General features: G+C 35.3%; 1 protein-coding gene across 1 annotated transcript in view; it reads right to left on the minus strand.

Moving 5' to 3' along the window:
* Positions 1-264: 264 nt before the first annotated feature.
* RASSF8 (Ras association domain family member 8) overlaps positions 265-23,929 on the minus strand; it is a 127,233-nt gene continuing 103,568 nt past the window's right edge. Inside the window, exons 3-6 of the mRNA XM_080811708.1 lie at positions 21,544-21,750; positions 3,804-4,693; positions 1,419-1,563; positions 265-717 (exon numbers count right to left, since the gene is read on the minus strand). Coding sequence (XP_080667834.1) covers positions 596-717; positions 1,419-1,563; positions 3,804-4,693; positions 21,544-21,646 — 1,260 coding nt within the window. The 5' untranslated portion in view covers positions 21,647-21,750 and the 3' untranslated portion in view covers positions 265-595. The remainder of the gene's footprint in view (positions 718-1,418; positions 1,564-3,803; positions 4,694-21,543; positions 21,751-23,929) is intronic.

Here is a 23,929-nt window from a genome sequence, read left to right on the forward strand (position 1 = left end):
GAGGCAATGGCTAGGAGAGGTACACAAGCTAAACACAAGTGGGTTCCTCTGGAGTTAGGGCAGACGCTGGAGCTCCCTATGGCACTTGCAGAGCTGTAGGCCAGCATGTATGAATGGACACTGGTGGCATGCACACAGTCATAGTCACACAATTCAGAATGTAACTCAGTCACAGGATAAGTAGTAATAAAAAATATGAAAACAACAACATTCACCCACTAATTGATTATATGAAATAAATTAAACTAAGCCAGTCACATATTTCTCTTCGCTCTTAAGTCATGGTTTTATTTACGTATACACACAGCAGGATACTTTCCTAACGCTCTCAAAATGCTACAAATAAAAATGAAGGCTTTGCATTACAGCTGCTGGACAAACACGTCAACACTGTCGATGTGTGTGAAAACACAGTTTCTTTGTTCTTTAGCATCAGTGCACAGGGTATGGCTCCAAGTGGTATGCAATTTAGGACAGAAAAAAGAGACGGTGGCTTGTGAAATAGATCCTCTGTTCATCATTGGCACAAATCAAAGAAGGAATTCTTACTGTCCTTGGTACCTTTATTGGGTCTCTCCCCTAAAGACAGATAATGTTATACATAGATGCCTTCAGGATTAAAACCAGATGAGATAGGATTCTGCAGAATACGAAGATTACTGGGGAGCTGCCGAGATGAACCAGGCCGCTTCAGGGACCCGGACTGGAATGGTGCCTCTACACAGAAAACAAAGAAAACCATTTGGTGTACTCTGCAACCTGAAGTAGTCAGCAACACAAAAAACTAGAACTTTTCCTGCCCTCAAGCGCCAAAGAGCAAACTGTAGAATTTGCTCCCCGTGGGGCCTGGGATAAGAGGAGAAGACTCTTCTTTTTTTAAAAATTTTTATTTATTTATTTATTTTTAATTTATTTATTTTTATTTTTTATTTATTTTTATTTTTTTTGGAGAAGACTCTTCTGACCCTCTCTGTTGACACAAATAGTTTTCAGTGATTTCAACACCTTTTTAAAAAGGTGAGCATTCTCCTACTCTTCCTTGGTTGTTCAGATGATACACATCTTTTAAATATCAGCACAAATTAATAATAAAGACTTTTAGGAGAGGAAGAAGGGGCATAAGGAACAGAAGCTAATAAAACTCAACAGACAATGGCTCATACATCCGGAAAAGGTTTCTTAAAGAAGCAGTTAAAACAAATGATGTAAGTAAGATCTGGGGATTACACGCCCACCTATGTAAATCAACAACCTAGATATTATTGATTTTTCCCAGAAGCATGAAATACGCCATTTTTTTTTTTTTTAAGTGGCCCAGGCTTTGAACAGTAGGCTAACATTTTAACTGAATACAAGTAGTTCCTTCAAAGCTAACCAGTGGCAATAAAGTAAAGAAAGCAGAATTCTCAACACCTTACCCCTTTCTATGTCTGCGTGTGAGGCCTCTACTTCAATGGGCTCCGCTGGCAAAACAGTAACTTTTGTCCCCGTCTGTTGAATAAACTGCTGGAGGTTGACTTGCCGTAGCTCTTTAGTCAACTGCTCCAGTTCTTGTTCTTTGTCCTAGATGGAAGTTAAAATTTGTCTTTTTATTTGAAGAGTCACTCTTGGCCCTCTAAAGACATCCCGGTGATAGTCCATCTGCTATAGGGGCTGGATGCGTGATACGTGCTTTCCCAAGAACACCGTTAGCAAACCCGGTCAATGTTGCCACAGTGGGCTAAAAAGAGGTCATTTCTGCTTTGGGGCACAGGCCAAAAAATAAGCAAATAAAGGACACAGGTTCTTTAGTCTGTCCTCTTTAAGGTGATGCTTTCCTCTGTTAGGAATACACAATGCACCTGATGAACTAAATCTATGTCTGTAAACTTTGATCAGTAAAATACTAGTTTTCGTCCACCCCAGTGTTTACGGCAATCTTGCTGTAAGTGTTCACAATTAAATTTCCCTAATGACTTCATAGATGACTGCAAAAATTAATAGTCATTTGGTCCATGAGATTCAGAGAAGTTTTTGTTTTTGGTAAACTGCTTAACTTTTCATGGGATTCATCATTGAGATATATATTAGAGCATGAGGAAAGCAAGATTCCCACAAGATTTTCGCTGTGGGGTTCTTATGTCCTTGGCAAAGACAGGTATGAGAACTGAAGATCCTTAAAGAAAGGAGATCAAGTTTGGAGAGCTAGAAAGCTCAAAAAGCACAGAGAGGCATCCCATGATTTGAATGGATGTTCTTTTTCTCCTTTACTGCACTAGAGGAAAAAGTGGCAAGGCCTCACCCAGGCTGAGTGTGTCTGAAGACAGGTAGGGGTAGAAGAGATACCAGAAATGAGTGGTTGTTTCCTCCACTTACTTTGAGTGTAGGGGGCACTGGAGATATGTTAGTTTGATTATAAGATACTTCCCAACGAGATTTACTAGCAATGACTATCATAAGTTAGTGTTTCCTGTAAATAATATCAAAGGCAACACAACTTCCAACTGTATCCTTTTTAAGGGTCAGAATGAATCCAAATGGTATAATACTGAAAAATCAGAGGTTGATAACCTTCTACTTTTATAGAATGAGAAATTCTTGATTTTCAAAATTTTGGTGGTAATTTTACCTCTTGACTATTGTTAGTGGCATAGAATAGAAATCATGTAAGTTCTTGAAACCTCAGCTTTCTCTGCTTGTAGAACTGTTCACATTCTAAAGTAGCTCTGCTCAAGCTTCCACGTGCACTGGTACTATCTGGAGGTACTTTCACAACAGAGATTCTGAATTTTTAACAAGCGTGCCCTGAACTACACGCTTTCAAAAGCAAGCCTCTAACCAGCACTGACCAATACAGCAACTACCAATGAGCACTTGAGATGTGGCCAAATGTAACCAAACCCAGAAACTTAATATTTTAAAATTTATTTAATATTAATATTTAGTACATTAAATATTATTTATATGTAGTATATTAAATATCCTCTTTGCAACTCCCCTAACATCACCACATTTTCAAGAATGGGTATCTGAGAAATAGAAGTTGAGTGATAGGATCTAATGGCAAAATATAAATGTTCTTGTATGTGAACCAGAGAGGGGAAAATCAGAGAGGAACTTTTGTGCCCCTCTCCTTCGGAAAGTAAGTAACATGGAGAAGAGAAGGGGTCTATTTACATCTTGGGAAAGATGGGGTGAACCACAATGGAGAAGTAATAGATAAGCAGTCAACTAGCCACACAATCCTTGGTAAACCAATCTGCAGTAATCTCTTTTGGCTTTGGTTTCCTTATCTCTACAATGAGAGAAGGTCAGATTCACTATCTCATCATTAGTGTCCATCACAGCTCTGAGATTCTATTCTTTGTATCCCATTACCTAATGTTACAACTGCCACAGTAAGAGACCTCTTTCTGTGGAGCAAGAATCAGTTGTGGCTTTAGTGCTCCTCTTTGTTTTGGTCTCACATCTTAGCTTTGTCATAAGTCACAGAAATTCTAAGAAACTTATACACCAAAGTAGGTTTCTAACTTTATTTTTTAATTTATTTGACAGACAGGATCACAAGTAGGCAGAGAAGCAGGCAGAGAGAGAGGAGGACGAGGGCTCCCCACTGAGCGGAGAGCCCGATGCAGGGCTCTATCCCAGGACCCTGGGATCATGACCTGAGCTGAAGGCAGAGGCTTTACCCCACTAAGCCACCCAGGCGCCCCAGGTTTCTAACTTTAAATGTAAGAGAAAATGGACAAATATTCAAGAAAATGCCAAGAATATATTAATTCTTTTAAACAGATGAAACCTTCTTTCTATAGAAATGTTCTTACCTGTAATCGTTTGGTGGCTTGTCCAAGAGATCTTTCTACAGCTTTAATGCCATTTTCTAACCTCAGACTCTGTTGCCCTTGAATGTCAATTTCTCCCTTGACCTTACCAATCTTTCCTTTAACCTCTTCTTCATTGACTTGCGCCTCCTGAACTTCCCGTTGTAATTTTTCTGCTTCAAGACCACTTTCCATAGTCTGGATCTGAGCCAAATAGTCCTTTAATTTGCTCTCACATTCTGTTATTTTCTGTCTTATTTCTTGAAGTTGATCCTTCAGCTGTTTTTCATTTTCCTGTTCAATCTGCAATTCATTTTCCCAAAATTCTTCCTCTTCAATTTCGACATCATTTCTTTTGATCTTTTGCTCCAGGCGGACAATTTCCTCTTCAAGGTTAGAATTATATTTTTGCTCCCAAAATTGTATTTCAATTTCATTTGATTCTAGCTCTTTCTCAATGGATTGAAGCTTCTCTGTCTGCAACCGGATCAGCTTCTTTAATTCATCTGCTGTTGTCTTGCAGTTGTTCAGCACCTTTTGCTTAAATTCAGTTTCTTTACCCTTTCCAAAAATGTCCATTAATCCTTTGGCACCTCCTGTAAATGTTAATGATTTCCTTTTAGGTTCTCTCCTTTTGATGGATTTGTCAATCTGAGGCCTCAGTTTAGCCAGGGGGGGCAAACTCTGCCTATATAAAGTTCTCTCTGGAATTCGAGCCACACTGTCTGAAGTGGGTCGCTCACTAAGAGATGGCCCCGTCCGACGTAAAATTAGCTGTACATCACTAGCGTACTGCCCCCATTTGTTTAAGGATATGATAGGATTTTCATGAGGTGCTAAGTGTCTTTCAGTATCTCTCCATTTTTCTATAAGAGTGTACCTTCCTGTTCGACCTAGATAAAAAAGACAAGAATAAATTGTCAAAGTGGAATATGTGATAGCCAAAATGATGCAACAGAGGACACTATTTGATAACTGTGTCTTCTTGATTAGAAGCCAAGTCCAGTCCATGCTGCCTTTTAAATTTATCTTATAGACAAAAAAATCCCCAAAAAACAAAACAAAACAACAAAAAAACCAAAACCAAACCAAAAGCAAAAAAACAAAACAACAACAACAAACTTCTCTTGAAGATATGTTAACAGTATAAAACTATGGCATGTGAATTACATATATCCTTCTGACTTGCTTAGAAATTCAACTTTATACTTTAAACCTCCATGAGACTCTCACACTCTTATCAAATGCCTGATTGCCTAGACCTTCTTGTTTGGGGCAAGACCTCCAGCTGAAACAAAGGACAATACCAGAATGCCCCACTGGAAGCCATGAGGGCCTGGTCCCAGGAGCTAGGTAGAACTTCAAAACTTAAGTAAATTTCCATTTTGTGAATCCCTCTGGTTTCTCTGCACATTAAAACTCAGGGAGGTTGGAAGTCCCATTTTACTCCTGAAGGGAAATATGGAGCCAATGGATAGCTCAGCTCACAGGGGTCTGTACAGGTCTTTCCTCTGTCTCTGCATGAAGGCTTGGCCAACTCATAGCTCACACAGCTGGTATCTTTCTGAATACCTGTGGTAAATAAAAATCACCTCAGTGAAAATGATGTTTGAAAATAATTTTGTATAAAAATAGGGGCCTAAAGAGAAGTCTTCTACAGTTTTAGTAGTTGTAACTTCAAAGATTCTTGTTTAAGAAAATAAAAAAATTCAAAAATACTAAGAAACAAAAACAATAAAATCTATTTAAGTAGAAGTTATACTGAACCTAACTGGTAATTACAGAAGATCAAGTTTCAGAAGACAGTATAGTATCATTAACTTGAACACTCTTCCTAAATATTTCCATTTAAGGTGGGTGGGTCAGATGGATTACATTTTGTTAAAAGTATCTGCTGGACACCTGAAAGTAATATAAATGTTACGTGTCTATTATATCTCAATAAAAAAGTATCCATTACTACTTATCATTATTACAAGGAAGAAAATACTGATGCTGTCATCTTGCAATTATAACACTGGTATATACAGCTATTGATTTAGCCTCTTTTTTAATTTCATGAGCTTCTGAACCAATAGTAGTTATTTTCTCAGTTATCAGGTCAATAAATGCAGGTCTAGATACATATATATGTGAATATCCATGTATGTAATTCGGAAGTAGTACATTAAGAGTGATATTGCTCTACATGAATGTGTATATTCTCATTTACAGAAACTGAATCTTGGGTACAGCTGACAAGTTGCAGCTTGTGAGGCAAACAGATTGGAGTTTTAATCCAGGGTTTTAATTACCTATTGGATAAACAGCCCAAGTTCCCTTCTAAAATGGAGATACCACCAGTATCTCACAGGCTCTGAGAGCCAGAGTCAGGCATCATAAGATCTATCACCATTGCCTGGCCCATGGCAGGTATTCAATCAATACACAGTAGCCATTATTAATTTAAAACACTGTTATTCAAGTAACAAAAGGGCTGACCAGAAACCTGTCATGACCATAAGCTGACTTAAAAAAAATCCTTAAGCAACTTTTAGCAACTCCCAACAATATAACGCCGGAAAGAACAAAGGCTCTGCAGTTGGAAGGCCTGTGTTCAAGTCTGGCTCTGCCAGCTAAGTAAATGACTTGCGCAACTTATTAAATTTCCTTTGGCTTCCATTTCCTCATCTATAGGGTGAGAATAGTATTTTCTTACTGACAATGTTGTTGCAAGAGTCAAGTGAGATATAAAATATAAAACTATTTTCTAAAATTGAGCAGTTCTACACAAATGTTAGTTGTTACTACTGTCAAAATATGTGGGCAAACGAGGGGAATGAAGAAGAAACCCTTAATACAGTGGATTGACTTCTTGGAATAAAAAAAAATTTAGTGATTTTTCAGGTTAAAAATTACTGTAATTACTCCAAGAAAAAACACATGACAAATCTGCAAGGTTAAAACTGTTCCATGTGTACACACTGCTTCAAAGAACACAGCACTTTGTGTTCTTGGCTTTGCTGCCTATCAACTACTTTTAGAATCTCTTCTCTGGAGCTCTGTGTCCTCATAAGTAATGTGAGGGGTTAGAATAGATCAGCAGAGCCTTCTCTTAATTCTCTACCAGGCCAATGAAGCATCTTGAAAAAGAAAATGGAATCATTACACTAGAGAAGTTATATTAACAATTTTAAAAACCCCAATTTAGCCATAATTAAATATGAGGCTGATTTTTCCAATGCTTAATGGTACTGCTGCCCTAGGAGAGTATCTTAGTAGAAGATTATTTAGAATTGCTTCTACTACCAGTTTTCCCTCTTTGTTAAATAACACATATTTAGTTCAACTAGGCAAAAAGAAAAAAAAATCCTATCCAGCAATATAAAAAAGCTTTTATAAAACATAAATGAATTAATAGCTTTGATTTTATTATAAAAATTAGGTTTTAGATAGGTTATGTAAAAGTTAAATCCCATAATCATTATTTTTAATACTACGCTTGGCAAGGCCCTAAAGACCCTATTTCATTTGGAGAGATTCAAATTCCTCCTGCAAAACTCCTTTCAATGCATTTTATTAAATGGATGCATGTAGTTGTACTTGGCACACTATCTTGATGGACCCCTAAGAATAACAAAAAGGAGTATCTATCCATACCCACCTACTTATGTATCTGCAGCATTTGTACTTGAGGCTGTTTGCACTACCTAGAAATGTATGCCACATAAGTAATGGTACAAATATAAAATACTGACTATACTTTTGAATAGTTGAAGCAATTGTGTGATCTCAAGGATCATTAACTTCATATAATAAGGAAAATCACATAAAGAGACTTTAACACATTAGTGGAATCTTACTGGATGACTGACAAAAGGAAATAGGGTAACAGATTACTCTCACTCAATTTAAAGAAGAATAGTATGTGTAACTGTGGAATAATATGAAGTTTTTGAAAATATACACCAAAACTCAAATACAGGTTACCCAAAAAGATTACGCCCTTATTTCACTCTTTCAATAGGGCAACCTTTTTAAAAAAATAATTTTAGGAGATTTCTTAGAGCCAAAGAACAAAATCATGATTTAAAAGTCACATCTTGTTATTTATTCAACAAATCTATACTGAACACCAAATATCTGTCAGAAACAGTGTTAGGCCCTGGGGTTCTATTAAACCTTGATCATCAACCCTCTTGATAAGATTTAGTTTTAACTGAAATTTGGTTTTTTTCTTCAGTTTCAAATACTTCTTACCCAAAGATGAATACTATACATTATTCAAAAGAATATGACAGAGAGTTCGCATTAATCTCTTATGAATTTAACGCTAACATATCCTCCTGTTTCTGGACATATTAGAAGTAGTAACAGCTTATTCTTAATCATGAATAATCTATCCAAGCACACTGAGCTTTTCTGATAACAGATACTTTGCTCCTTGAGCTATATAAACATTTTGGATCTTATATAGACTCCAGTGAACATAACTAATCCTTCTCATAAAGACCTAGAATTCTTACAAGGAATTCTGATCTCTGTAAAAGAAATTACACTGTATCATTTTATAGTCTGTTAAATGCTTTTGATGCTTACACATATATATGTATGCAAAAATAAAAAATATATTAAAAATAAAAATATATAATATATATGTAATCCTAATTGGTTTTATGAGATAGTCAGTATAGCTTTATGATCCTCGACTCACTAGTGAAGAAATCAAAGCTTAAAGAATTTAGAGCAATCTTCCAAACACATCCAACTATCCTGCAAATTTATCAATGAATTTTCTATAAGTCCTGAATGTAGCTATTAAGATAACTTTAACCATGGAGTGTTTATTTCATGATGACAGTGACAGAATGTAAGTATCTCTGAGTATAACCTATCAGCCAGCTGTGCACAACTCTTAGCTAAATCATTCACAGTTTATTTTCCCAGTGTGTTGATGAGATTATCATGTAGTCACAGAATTACTGCATATTACTTTAGGAACTATTTAGGATTATATGATAAGTTTACTACTATTAAAAAATAATGAAAACATAAAATTTATTGATTTCATAATGATTATCATTTACTTTGCCTATATTTGCTAGGTATTATGCTATTTACTTTGCATAAATACTATTAACCAAAATAACAGCTAGCACTTATCACTATAGACCAGTAAGATTTGGAGGATATTTTGTTAATATAGAATAATCTAACCCATCCTGTCTGATGCATGCTATGAATTACATGTCTTCACATTAATTAATGTTTTATGTAGAAAATCCAAAATGTATTTAAAATTATGAATGATTACATTATTGTTATAAATATCAAAACTGTAAAACATGATCTTGGCTGTAAAAAAGCAGTATATTTTACTATCAAGTGTTTTTATTTCTTATTTCAATATAATTCAATCAATAACTATATTTCTTAACAGATGCCCATTGAGATTATAGGGGGTGTAACCAACAGAGTATAATAGTAGTTAAGAGCAGGGTTCTTGAGTCAGACTATTGGTTTGGATCCCAGTACCCTCCTTACTAGCTACAGGAGCTTGTGCAGGTTATCTGATATCTAAGCGTTAGTCTGATTGTCTCTAAAGTAGAGATAGTAACAGTGCTTTCCTCATAAGACTGTTATGAGGATTAAGTGATGTGGGCCATTTAATTCACGATCCAGTAAATACAAAATGATGCCTTAAAACTATCAAGAATTATGGAGAGTAAAATCTTTTTTTTAAGCTCATCTAGAGGTACATAAAAAGTGCTGCTCATAGTGATTACTCTTAGGAGATAGGGTCATTTTTTTCTGCTTTATTCAAAACAGTCTACAATGAATAGTATTATTTTGTAAACAGATACAATATCGATACATTTGTAAATTTCTAAAATTGATAATTTATGCATAAATTAAGAGTTAAATGTGGCAATAAAAATATTATTTTCCTTATCTTCTAAAGGATCATATAATCCTAGAGATGGATAAAACATTAGGTGGTCACCTAGCTCAGCCTGTAATTTATAGGAAAAAAAACTTTAAAAAATTCATTCATTTATGCACAAATATGTATTGAATGTCTGTTACTTAGGCATGGTTTTAAGCTATGAGAACAGACAGTAACAAAACAGTAGTAAGCAATATACAACACACAAATAAGTAAATGTAGGTCTACTGTCCATTATGCAACAGTTTTAAGGCCAGATATGCTGAAAATTCAGAACTTTCTGGATTTTAGAAAGGCAACATAGTGCTATCCTATATGTCTGTAATCAAACATATTAAAAGGTATAAGGTAAAATGTATCAAATGGAATAAATACAAATTAAAAACAGCCTCATATCAAATCAGAGCAGTTTTTACCACCAAATGAGTTCAAGACACTCCAGTTACGGCTAACTTCAAATTAAGTATGATAAACTTCAGGCTTTCAGAAATGTTTAGATTTGAAAATGCACATATGGTCTATATACGTGGCCTATATGTAATGTCAGGAATGGTAGGTGCTTTAGAGAACACTAGAGTATGGCAGATAAAGAGTATGTGAGTGTATAAGCATGTGTGTGTGCATGTTTATATATATGTGGTCAAGGACATCTTTTGTGAGAAGATGAGATTTAAACAGAGATCCAAGTGAATGAATTATGAAAATATCTGGGTGCAGAGTATTCTCAGCAGAGAAAAGAGATGCAAAGACTAAGGCAGAAATGTCTTTGGTGTGTATAAGAAGGGACAGTCAAAAGTAAGTGGTATGAGATAAGGTCAGACTGGTAAGGAGATGAAGTATGGATTCATTAGGGTCCTGAAGACCATTATACGTATGGACTTTGGAATTTTCTGAGTATGAAACCACTGTGGATGGTGGGAGGTTTGAGCAGAGGAGTGATATGATTCATATTTTAAAAGTATTACTTTAAAGATAGATACATACAAGATAGATACATCTGCTTTTAAAGGCAGATACACACACACACACAACACACACACACACACACACACAATGGAATATTACTCAGCCATAAACAAGAATGAAATCTTGCCATTTGCAATGACGTGGATAGAATTAAAGAGAATTATGATAAGTGACATTTGCCAGAGAAAGACAAATACCATATGATTTCACTCATGTGGAATTTAAGAAATAAAACAAATGAGCGTAGGGGGAAAAAAAAAGAGAGAGAGAGGCAAACCAAGAAACACACTCCTAACTACAGAGAACAAACTGATGCTTACCAGAGGGGAGGTGGGTGGGGGATGGGGAACAGATGATGGGGTTTAAGGAGTGCACCTGAGTACCAGGTGTTGCATGTAAATGATGAATCACTGAGTTGTATATCTGAAACTAATATTACACTGTAGGTTAACTAACTGGAATTTAAATAAAAACTTTAAAAAAGTATTAACTTTGAAAGAAAACTGTCCAGAATAGGCTGGAGGGGACCAAGATGATGTACGGAGATGAGCTGAAGGCCACTGTAAAAATCTACATGAGAACTGATGGTGGCTTACATCAACGTGTTAACAGTGGCTGTGTAGAGAAACAAGATTTTGCATATATATGAAGGTAGTACAGATGGGATTTGTTGATGGAATGGTTGTGAGATATTAGAACAAGAAAAGAAATGAAGATCACACAGAAGTTTTAATTAAAAGAAAAGAATTTTCATTTGCTGAGATAAGGAGAAGGAAGAAATTTGAGGGTTGGCAATAGTTGAGATACAGACATTATAAGTCTGAGATAGCAATTAGTCATTTTCTAGAACTGTTTACAATACCGATTAACCACTGGCCACATGTAAATTTTACTTAAAAATTCATTTCCTCAGTTATACGAGCCACATTTCAAGTACTCAGTAGCTGCATGCAGCTGGTGGTTACTCCACTGGACAGCACAGACGGAGACCACTACCATCCTTGCAGAAAGTTCTACCGGACAACACTGTTTAAGAAACTATGTTTTACTGATTACTTACTTTAGGCAAAGCAATGGTGTAAGGAGGATAAATAAGCAGGACCCCTATGTTAGAGGGACTTCCAGAGGAAAAAAGTAAGTATTAAATAGTTAAACTAGAATTAAGTATAAAATGTGCTTGTTTGAAGACTGATTTTTAGGGCACCTGGGTGTCTCAGTCCGTTAAGCATCTGCCTTCATCGGCTCAGGTCATGATCCCAGGGTCCTGGGATTGAAGCCCCATGTTGGGGCTCAGCAGGGAGCCTGCTTCTCCTTCTGCCTGCCACTCCCCCTGCTTGTGCTCTCTCTCTCTGTCAAATAAATAAAGTCTTAAAAAAAAAATAGAAAACTTATTTTCTTGGGGCAAATCATATGAAACATGGCTTTTAAGGAACAGTCCACTTCACCTTGGACCCCAGCCCCAACCAATTGTTTCTATTAAATGCTAACTCTGGCCCCAGGACAAGAAGATACGGGAACAAGATCACAAGAAGTGAGAACAGAGAAAAATTCTGAAACTTCAGTACTTTAAATGGTACCAGGCAAAAAAGGAGTATGAATCAGAAAACCTTCCCCTCAGTCTCCTTGATTTCTTCCTACTCTTTTCCTCTCTAATCTTTTGTTAGCCATACTCTACTTAAGTTCTAAGCTACTTGAGGGCAGAAATACATTCTTTTCATATTTGGAGGATATTGTAAAAGCAAATGCATTTTCTGGACTATAACTTGAAACAGATGAACAATCAAAGGCTTTCTGTTTCACATACTGATTTGAGAAGCAGTTTGAACTGTAAAATAATGGCATTTCTGGGATAGTTTATGGGAGAAACAAGACAAAATACTCGAAATTAGGAATGTGTCAAAAGCCCAGCATATATAGTGACCAAACACACAGTGCACTGCAGGGTGATTTAGCTACTTCATGCCAATTAAAGGGTTTCAATTATGTTTTTATTTTGTTATTCTGTCTCATAATTTGTACGTGTTCTACTTCTACCACCTAAATATAACCTGTCAAGGTAGTTAAAGATCAGAGTAGAAAGGATTTCTTTCCATATTATTAGATACATTCAACAACTGTTACCAAATTATGTTTTGTCTTTAGCTATTTTCTAATTCGATTCCATTGATTAAGAGCACTGAGTCAAAAAATGTTCACTGCCATATATATTAGCAGATTGTTAACTTATGTAAATATTTTTACATCTTGGTGGTTTCCTTAGAGAAATTTTAGCTTTCCAGAAAAATCCCTCACAATCCCTAATCAAGAGTATATCTTTGATGCTTTCACCCCATGCACCAAAAGTCTGGATTTAAACCCACGAAGGTATTCTACAAGTTGTTTCATTATAAATTTTCTAGAAACATCTGCAGCTTGGTCAGTCAGTCAATACTCTGCTAATAGAATAAACTTTTATTGTGTTCAGCCACAGAAATTCTGGGGTTGGATGTCACAGCATTAATTTTTCCTGACAAACCCCCTATTATTTCTTACAGAGGAAATAAGGTCAACATGCTATAAAATTCTCATTTAGTGTTTAAACTTTGAATACCAATAACTCACATTACAAGATAGAGAACTATTTAAGTACATATGAGGAGCATATTACATTTGAGGCTGAGAAAGTCTGATGGCACCAGAAAAGCAAGAGTCAACCATCCTCAGCTGGCTGCCGGCTGAACTATCTCTCAGGTGAATTCTGAATTCCATCAAGTATTTATGATACAGAAAAAGAGTTGTTTAGCCAAGTTTGGAGATACACCATAAAACCTCTGTATTCAAGTTGTCAATTTTTCAATTCAAAAACAGCTCTGGACTGAGTTAACAGACAGCAAAAATCAAGGTAGATTCAGTTAAAACTTTTAGCTTGTTCATAAGCAAGTACAGTATACTATTTAGTCCGAATGGACAAACACACACCTTGTACATCTGGACACTTTCCCCTTGAAATTATGTGCAGAAAATGTGGAGGCCAGATGGACAGATGCAGCTAGGTGCACCCCTCAGCCTCCCTGTATAATACATTTATGTTCTTTTAAACCACTGCCCATGGTTTGAGTCTCAAATATAACAAAGAAAGTTAGATTTGACAATTGCTAATTTTAGAATCTTTACTAAGCAGAAAAAACCCAAAGATGAGTATTTTTTTAAAGATTTTATTTATTTATTTGACACAGAGAGAGAGATCACAAGTAGGCAGAGAGGCAGGCAGAGGGAGAGGGGGAAGCAGGCTCCCTGCTGAGCAGAGAACCTGATGCGAGGCTCCGTCCCAGGACCCTGAGATCCTGACCTGAGCCAAAGGCAGAGACTTAACCCACTGAGCCACCCAGGCACCCCCAAAGATGAATATTTTTATTTAAATAAATTATGTGGGGCTTTTCCCCCCTGATTTGTTGATTCTTCTCATCAGTCACTGAGGTATATTTAAAAATCTCCCCTTATAGTGGAGTGTTAGTTTTTCTTTCTAGTTCCATTGGTTTTACTTTAATATATATGTATATTTAAAAGATTTTATTTATTTATTTGACAGAGAGAGGGAGAGAGAGAGTACGCACAGAGGAAGAAGCAGACTCCCTACTGAGCAGAGAGTCCATCCCAGGACCTTGAGATCATGACCAGAGCCAAAGGCAGACACTTAACTGACTGAGCCACCCAGGTGCCTGGTAATATTTAAGGCAATTAACTTGTTGTACGTAAGTTTACAATCTTTTATCTTCCTTTGAATTAAGCCTTATGTATGCTAATATAGTAAGTCTCTTCTTTATACTGCCCTCTGTCTTAAAGCTATTTTTAAAATAGTAATATGCCTAAATGACTTTATTTTGGTTAGTAGTTAATTGGGTCTTGAGACAAAATACCTCTCAGTTCTTATGTTTTACCTTTTTTTCTATCTTTAATTTTTTAATTTTTATTATGAAGTATGGCTGGTACACAATGTTTTATCAGTTTCAGTACAACACAGTGATTTGATAATTCTGTGTATTATTCAGTGCTCACCACAGTAAGTGCAGTTACCATCTGTCACTGTACAATGTACTTAAAATATTATTTCCTATGCTCTACTTTTCATCACTGTGACATATTTTACAACTGAAATTTTCTACCCTTTAGTCCCCTTTACCTACTTGGCCAATCCCCACAACACCTTCTCTCTGGCAACCACCAGTTCTTCTCTGTATTTGTAAGTCTTTGTGTTTGGCTTTGTTTTTCAGATTCTAGGTATCAGTGAAATCATTTGGTATTTGTCTTTACTGTTCGACTTATTTCATTAACACCTTCTAGGTCTATCCATGTTGTTGCAAATGGCAAGATCTCATTCTTTTTTTTGTGGCTGAGTAATATCTCATTACACACACAGACACACACACACTCTGTTCTGCATTTATATACATCTGTATACACACACACGTATATGTACACACACATACACACACACACTACTTTATCCACTCATGTACTGGTGGTCACTTAGGCTGCTCCTGTGTTCTGGCTATTATAAATAATCCTACAATAAACATAGGGTGCATTCATCTTTTCAAATTAGTGGTTTTATTTCTTCAGATAAATACCCAGAAGTGGAATTACTGAATCATGATATTTCTACTTTTAATTTTTTGAGGCAACTCCATGCTGTTTTCCACAGTGGCTGCACCAATTTACATTCCCACAAACAGTGCACAAGGATTCCCCTTTTTTGCCACATCCTCGCAAACACTTGTTGTTTCTTGTCTTTTTGATACTAACCATTCTGACTGGTGTGAAGTGATATCTCATTGTATGTAGTTGTGACTTGCATTTCCCTGATGATTAGTGATGTTGAATGTCTTTTTATGTGTCTGTTGGCCATCTGTGTATCTTCTTTGGGGAAATGTCTATTCAGGTTCTCTGCCCATTTTTTAAAAAGATTTTCTTTTGGTGGTGAGTTGTATGTATTCTTAATATATTTTGCATATTAACCCCTTATCAAATGTATCACTTGCAAATATCTTCTCCCATTCAGTAGGTTGTCCATTCATTTTGTTGATGGTTTCCTTTGCTGTGGAAAAGCTTATTATTTTGGTGTAGAGTGTGTGTGTGTGTGTGTGTGTGTGTGTGTGTTTCTTTTGTTTTTTTTTACCTGAGGAGAATACACATAAATATGTTGCTAAGGCCAATGTCCAAAACTCCTTTTAGGAATTTTAGGGTTTTGGGTCTCACATTAGGTCTTTAATCTACCTAAAAAAAAAAAAAAAAAAAAAAAAAAAAACCCCACCTTGAGCTTTTTATTGTGTGTTGTCTAAGAAAATGGCCCAGTTTAATTTTCTTGCATATAGTTGTCCAGTTTTCTCAACACTACTGAAGATACTATCTTTTCTCCATTGTATATTCTTGCCTCCCCTGTCATAGATTAATCGACTTTGTAACTGTGGGTTTATTTCTGGGCTCTCTATCTTGTTGTGATGATCTCTAACAGTACCATACTGTTTTAATTATTATGAACGCTGTAGTATATCTTGAAATCTGGGATTGTGAAACCTCCAGCTTTATTGTTCTTTCTCAAGATTGCTTTAGCTATTTAAGATCTCTTGTGCTTCCATACAAATTTTAGACTTACTTGTTCTAGTTCTGAGAAAAGTACTATTTGTATTTTGATAGTGATTGCACTGAATCTATAAATTGCTTTGGACCATATGGACATTTTAACAATATCAACTCTTCCAATCCATGAGCATGGTCCATCTTTACATTTGTTTGTATTTCCTTCAATTTTTTTCATCAAAGTCTTAGAGTTTTTAGGGTGTAGGTCTTTCATCTCCTTTAATTTATTCTTATTTTATTCTTTTTGGTGCTACTATAAATGGAATTGTTATCTTAATTTCTCTTCCTGCTACTTCATTGTAAGTGTATAGAAACATAACAGTTTTCTATACATTAATTCTGCATTCTGCAACCATACTGAATTCACTTGTTAGTTCTAACAGATTTTTAGTGGAGTCTTAGGGTTTTCTATATGTAGTTATGATGTGATCTGCAAATAGTGAGTTCTACTTCTTCCTTACTAATGTGGATGCTTTTTGTTCCTTTTTCTTTTCTGATTGCTGTGGCTAGGACTTCTAGTTGAATAAAAGTTGAATAAAATGTTGAATAAAAGTGGTGAGAGTAAACATCTTTGTCTTATGTCTAATATTAGAAGAAAAGCTTTCAATTTTTCACCACTGAGTATGATGTTAGCTATGGGTTTTTCATATATGGCCTTTATTATGTTGAGGTAGGCTCCCTTTAAGCCCTTTACTGAGAATTTTTATCATAGACAGATGTATTTTGTCAAGTGTTTTTTCTGCATCTATGGACATAATTATATGATTTTTTTTATCCTCTCTCTTGTTAATACGAGGTATCACATTGATTGATTTGTGAATAATGAACCATCCTTGCATTCCTGAAATAAATCCCACTTGGTGGTGCTGAATGACCTTCTTAATGTATTGCTGAATTCAGTTTGCTAATGCTCTGTTGAGGATTTTTGCATCTATGTTCATCAGGGATGCTGGCTTATAGTTTTCTTTTCTTTGTAGCGTTTGTCTGGTTTTGCTATTAAGGTAATAAAGGCTGGCCTTGTTGAATGAATTTGAAAGTTTTTCTTCCTCTTCTCTTTTTTGGAATAGTTTGAGAAGAACAGGTATTAGCTCTTTAAATGTTTGGTAGAATTCACCGATGAAGACATCTGGTCCTGGACTTTCGTTTGTTGGTCATTTTTTTTTTTTTATTACCAGTTCAATTTTCTTACCAGTAATGTATTTCTTCAGGTTTTCTATTTCTTTCTGATTTAATTTTGAAAGATTTTATGTTTCTAAAGATTTATCCCCATTTCTTCTAGGTTGTCCAATTTGTTGCCATCTAATTTTTCACTGTATTCTCATAATCTTTTGTATTTCTGTGGTGTCAGTTATCATTTCTGCTCTTTCATTTCAGACTTTTATTTATACATACATACATAATTTTATTTACTTTCTCTCGTTATTTTTTTCTTCCAGAATCTGGCTAATGGTTTGACTATTTGATCTTTTCAAAGAACCAGCTCTTATTCTCATTAATTTTTTTTTTTTTTTGGTCTCTATTTCACTTATTGCCACACTAATTTTTATTATTTCCTTCCTTCTACTAACTTTGAGCTTTGTGTGTTTATTTGTTTTCCTAGGTCCTTTAGTTGTACATTAGATTGAGATTTTTCTTATTTCTTGAGGTAGGCCTGTATTGGTATAAATATCCCTCTTAGAACTGCTTTTGCTGTGTCCCAAAGATAATGAACAGTTGTGTTTCCATTTTCATTTGTCTACATGCATTTCTTTTTTTTAATTTCCTCTTCGATTCCTTACTGACCCACTGGTTGTGTAGTCCCCATGTGTTTGGGTTTTTCCAGTTTTTTTTTCCTTGTAATTAATTTCTAGTTTCATACTGTTGTATTCAGAAAAGATGCTTGATAGGTTCTTAATCTTGTTAAATTTATTGAGATTTGTTTTGTGACCTAACATGTGATCTATCCTAGAGAATATTTCATGCTCATTTGAAAAGAATGTATATTCTACTGTTTTTGGGTGGTATATTCTGTATATATCTGTGAAGTCCATCTGGCTGAATGTGTGATTCAAAGACAGTTTTCTTATTTTCTGTCTGGGTGGTCTATCCATTGATATAAATGAGGTGTTAAAGTCCCCTATGGTTATTGCATTACTGTAGATTTCTCCCTTTAAATCTGTTAATATTTGCTTTTGGATTGAACCCTTTTAATCATTATATAATACCTTTATCTTTTATTACAGTCATTGTTTTAATATCTATCTTGTCTGATGTAAGTATTGCCTCTAAACCTTTTCCTTTTCCACCTCCATTTCCATGGATTATCTTTTTCTATCCCTTCACTTTCAGTCTCTAAGTGTCTTCTGTCATGAATTTTTCTCTTATAGGCAAGATGCGTCTTGTTTGTTTATTTATTTATTTATTTTTAAATCCATTTTGTTGGGGCACCTGGGTGGCTCAGTGGGTTAAGCCTCTGCCTTCAGCTCAGGTCATGATCTCAGGGTCCTGAGATCGAGTCTCGCACTGGGTTCTCTGCTTGGCAGGGAGCCTGCTTCCTCCTCTCTCTCTCTCTCTGCCTACTTGTGATATCTCTGTCAAATAAATAAATAAAATCTTTTTAAAAAATCCATTTTGTCTCCTGTTTTTTGCTTGGAGCATTTAGTCCATTTATATTTAAAGTAATTATTGATCAGTATGTACTTATTGCCATTTTGTTAATTTTCTGGTTGTTTCTATAGTTCTTCTCTGTTCCTTTCTTCTTCTGTTCTCTTCCTTTGTGGTTTGAGACCTTCCTTGGTGTTATGCTTGGATTTCTTTCTCTTTATTTTTTTGTGTATCTGCTATGGAATTTTTGATTTGTGGTTACTATGGGATTCATATATAACATCCTATGTATGTAGCAGTCTATATTAAGCTGATAATCCCTTAAGTTCAAACACATTCTAAAACACTAAATTTTTACTCCCCATCCACATTGTATATATATGAAATCATATTTTACTTCTTGTGTATTCTTTGACTAATTTTTATAGATATGAATGACTTTTACTATTTTTGTGTTTAACCTTCATATTGGCTTCATACATAGTTGATTACTATTTTTATCACTGAATTTTTTTCCTTTCATAATTTTCTCATTTCTAATTATGGTCTTTTCTTTCCATGTAAAGAATTCCCTTTAACATTTCTTATAAGGCTGGTTTAGTGGTGATAAACTCCTTTGTTTGTCTGGGAAATTATCTCCCCTTTAATTCTGAATCATAACCTTGCTGGCTTGCAGGCTTTTTCCTTTTAGCAGTTTCAACGTATCATGCCCCTTCCTTCTGCCCTGAAAAGTTTCTGCTGAAAAATCAGCTGATAGCCTTATGGGGTTTCCTTTATATGAGCTCACTTTTCTCTTGTGGCTTTTAATATTCTCTCTTTAAGTTTTTGCTATTTTAATTATGTGTTTTTGTGTGGACCTCCTAGGGTTCATTTTGTTTGGGGCACTCTGTGATTCCTGGATCTGGATATTTGTTTCCACCCCCAGATAAGGAAGTTTTCAGCTATTTTCTTCAAATAAGTTTTCTGTCCCCTTCTCTCTTTTCTTCTTCTGGGGTCACTATAATGTGAATGTTATTGTGCTTAATGATATCACTGAGTTCCCTTAACCTATTCTTATTTATTATTTTTATTCTTTCTTTTTGCTGTTAAGGTTGGTTACCTTCCATTTTCCTGTCTTCCAAATTACTGGTCCATTCTTCTGTATCCTCTAATCTGCTGCTGATTCCCTCTAGTGTATTTTTCATTTCAATTAGTGTACTCTTCAACTCTAACTGCTTATTTTTTATAGTTTCTATCTTTTTGTTGAAGTTCTCATTGAGTTCATACACTTTTTTCTCAAAACCAGTGAGTACCTTTATGATCATTACTTTGAATTCTTTATCGGGCTTGTAAAAGGGATAATTACTAAATAAGTTGGTTGCAAAGAATATGAAATAAAATTAAATGCCTTTATTTTCCCTTCTTTAAATATTAAACAAGTCCACAAATATAATGAGGCCAAAATGCAAGAAAATTTCATTGACTAGGATTTTTAGCATTGTTTTAATATATGTGTGTACTACACAGTATTTAAGAAAAATCAAAAGATGTCTGTATTAAAAGAAAGTCTCTATCTTTGCATAGGGCACTACCAATTTCTTAACTTCCTCCACAAAATGCTAAGGTGTCACGGTGCAGGATGACTTTTCTCTATCCTGAACAAATGTAACATGTTTCCAGTATACACTAGCATGACATAAAGTAAACTTGGTTAGTCACTCAAAGACAAAGAAGCACTAAGCACCTAACATGGTGGTAAAAACAATTTCCCTTTAATACATGTTTGCTAAATGATGGACTTAAGATGCAAATATAAGTATAGCCCACAATATTGGCTTTTCCAATGTAGGTGCTTATACCCTCATCATATCCCAAAAGGATTAAGGCAACTAAAAAACATGTATAAAAATGATAAAGATAAACATACTGAGAAGAAAAGTTGCAACTTTTCTTCTTAGTAGGTGAACAAGATGGAGCTAGTAAGCATGTACTTGATAACTTCATCTGCACTGTAAGGTAAGATTTAAAAATGCACACATATTATCTTTCTGTTGAAGGACCATGTTATTTGTTATTTGCTGCATTTTTCTTTTCTAAAAGTAGTCAGAATAAACAGTAAATAGGATTTTTCCTAATGAGGGGTCTGGGAACTAGGAATCTATGTTTTAGCTCAAGAAAACATTTTAGGGGCGCCTGGGTGGCTCAGTGTGTTAAAGCCTCTGCCTTTGGTTCAGGTCATGATCCCAGGGTCCTGGGATCAAGCCCCGCATCAGGCTCTCTGCTCGGTGGGGAGCCTGCTTCTCCCTCTCTCTCTCTGCCTGCCTCTCTGCCTACTTGTGATCTCTGTCTATCAAATAAATAAGTAAAGTCTTAAAAAAAAAAAAGAAAACATTTTAGTTCCACAAATCGTTGTTTAGGATAAACAACAGTAGAGCAGAAGGCAGTGCAGACTCTAGTCTGAAGGTCAGTAAAATCTCGGGGGAGACAGAGAATAAGTGTGTTTACAGATTTATTTAAGCATGGGGGAATAGTAATAAGTATAAGTGTACCTGCAAGTTGTATTATGGAACCAAATAAACAAAAAACTAGAAATCTATATTTAATACAAACAACCATAAACCACAAGAGGAAGTATAAACCACTTTATCGCAGATTCCCAGAAAGTCCACTTACCTATCGCTTGAGCTAAGGCTATTACAACCTCCTGGCAAGTTGTAACTTCGGTGACCCCACAAACAATCCTCTGAACTCCATCCACCCATACTTTAAGTTCCATGGTGTAGCAGCCAGTCACCTAAGGGCCCTGAGACTGGTCATCAAGGTGTCAGGTCATGTCGCTGGCTATGGAAATACGGGGAAGGCAGAGTCTTGTGTAGTCAGCTAAAAAGAAGAAAAAACATTTTTAATAAAATGAGTCTTTAAATTTCTTTTACTAAGTATTATGCAAAATAAATTCTAATATCTCATAATCCTACTACCATTAATGACCATGTACATACTTATTTTATAGAACTGAATTTGGTAGCATGAACACAACTATAGTCACCTATTCATGACATTGGTTCATATATTATAATTTTCATAATTATAATTTTAATCATAAAGTAACTCTAAGAAATCAAAAAGTAACTTTAAGAAATCTTACTTGACTAAGCCCTACTGCTCAACTTATAAGCTATTCCTTTCTTTTAAAAAAATATTTCATTAAGATCATTTGTAAGGTTAAAAAACAGTTTTTGTCATTTTTTGAAAAATAAACCAGTTGAACCAGTTTCCATAGCCTTGCAAGCATTTGTAAATGTATCTTCACAACTCCATTCCATTCCTTTGTTTCATGTGTCCCTTGCCTCCCTCTCTTCCCCGAAGGACTGAAGAGTGTGGTCTTCAACACTCTAACTCCAACACCAATCACAGCATAAGGCACAGGTGTGCAGAAAACAGTTGATGGAAATTAATTTCTTTACTGGCTGACAACTTCCCAATGTATGAACTGCTTGTCCTTTTCTCATTTATTTAACTGGGGTTTGACAGTATTCTTAAATTACAAGAGTTATTCTAATAATATAAACCTCAACTTTTTGTTACACTTCCTGTTTCCCCATTGTTTGATTTTTTCTTTAGCTGCATTATATATATGCCAAGCAGAAATTTTTACATTCTCACACAATCAAACCAAATGCCTTGATTTCTTGTATTGATTATAATGTTATTATTAGGGGCGCCTGGGTGGTTCAGTGGGTTAAGCCTCTGCCTTTGGCTCAGGTCATGATCTCAGAGTCCTGGGATCAAGCCCTGCATCGGGCTCTCTGCTCAGAGGGGAGCCTGCTTCCCTTCCTCTCTCTCTGCCTGCATCTCTGCCTACTTGTGATCTCTCTCTGTCAAATAAATAAATAAAATCTTTAAAAAAATTTTTTTAAAAAATGTTATTATTAGCTGGTTAAAAATCAATTGCACACAATTCTTTTTCCTGTAGGTTTTTAAAATCTCAGCTCTTCCTGTGTTAAAACTAATCAATCTATGATTTGTTTGTCCACTGTCCTATGATTCTATTTTTTTATTGGTTTTGGAAAGAATGCTAAAGTTTATGAGATGTAATAAACATTGATTTAATTAAAATGATTTAAATTTATTTAAAGTTTGACGATGGGACTGGTGTTTCAGGATCAATGACTTATTGAAAAGCTTATTTTAAAAACACTACAAACATGTCCAGTAAGAGTATAATATAGTCCTTGTGCATTTTCTTAAAAGACCTAAGATAGTTCTAGGCCACCTGTCACCTGGGTATATAAGTCAGAACACACATGAGTGAAGGAGAATAAACCTATTGCTCTCTCCAGAGAAGGTACAAAAATACTTTTTGTTGTTCTGAAAACAAGGGAAAGGACAGACCGTTTCCCAGTGTATTGATTTGGCTCCTTCTGCCTCCACACTGCAGTGCCAAGGTGGTTTCATAAACCCCCTGTATGCCCAGAAGAAGAGCCACTTGCCTCTGACAAGCTAATTTCCACAACTGTGTTCCTCAGTTATGAAATCCCGCAAGATGCTAAAGTTTCTGGGGTGTGTGTGGGGGGGGGGTGCTCCAAAGTCAAAGAAATGTAAGAAATCTTGCAAATAAAGTTAAACAAGTTTTTTTACAGTTAGACTACTCTGAGCATTTAATAGGCTGATGCACACTTGAAATTCCAAATGAGAGGTTTATATATGCTACTGTCCCCAATCCATTTAAAGACCATTTAAGGAAAGGAAACAGAAGAGTTCTGACTTAAAACAAGATATTTTTCCTTCTCCACCAGGTGCTCTATTTACTAAAAATAGAATATGTATTATTCTTTTTGGAATAAAATTAAGATTAAAAAATGGTCACACATTAATATATTGTATTAAATTAATATATTAAAATTAAGTTATTTTATTAAATAAAAAACTCAGCTGAGTTTAAAAAAACTAAACTGAATTAAAATCTATTTAATACCTAGTTCACTGTTTTTCATTAAAAGATCTTAAACTTGGGAAACCTAGCAAGAAAGATCTCATAAAAGGCCTCCTCCCCCAAAAG

The sequence above is a fragment of the Martes martes genome, assembly GCF_963455335.1.
Source record: "Martes martes genome assembly, chromosome: 8".
NCBI lineage: Eukaryota > Metazoa > Chordata > Mammalia > Carnivora > Mustelidae > Martes > Martes martes.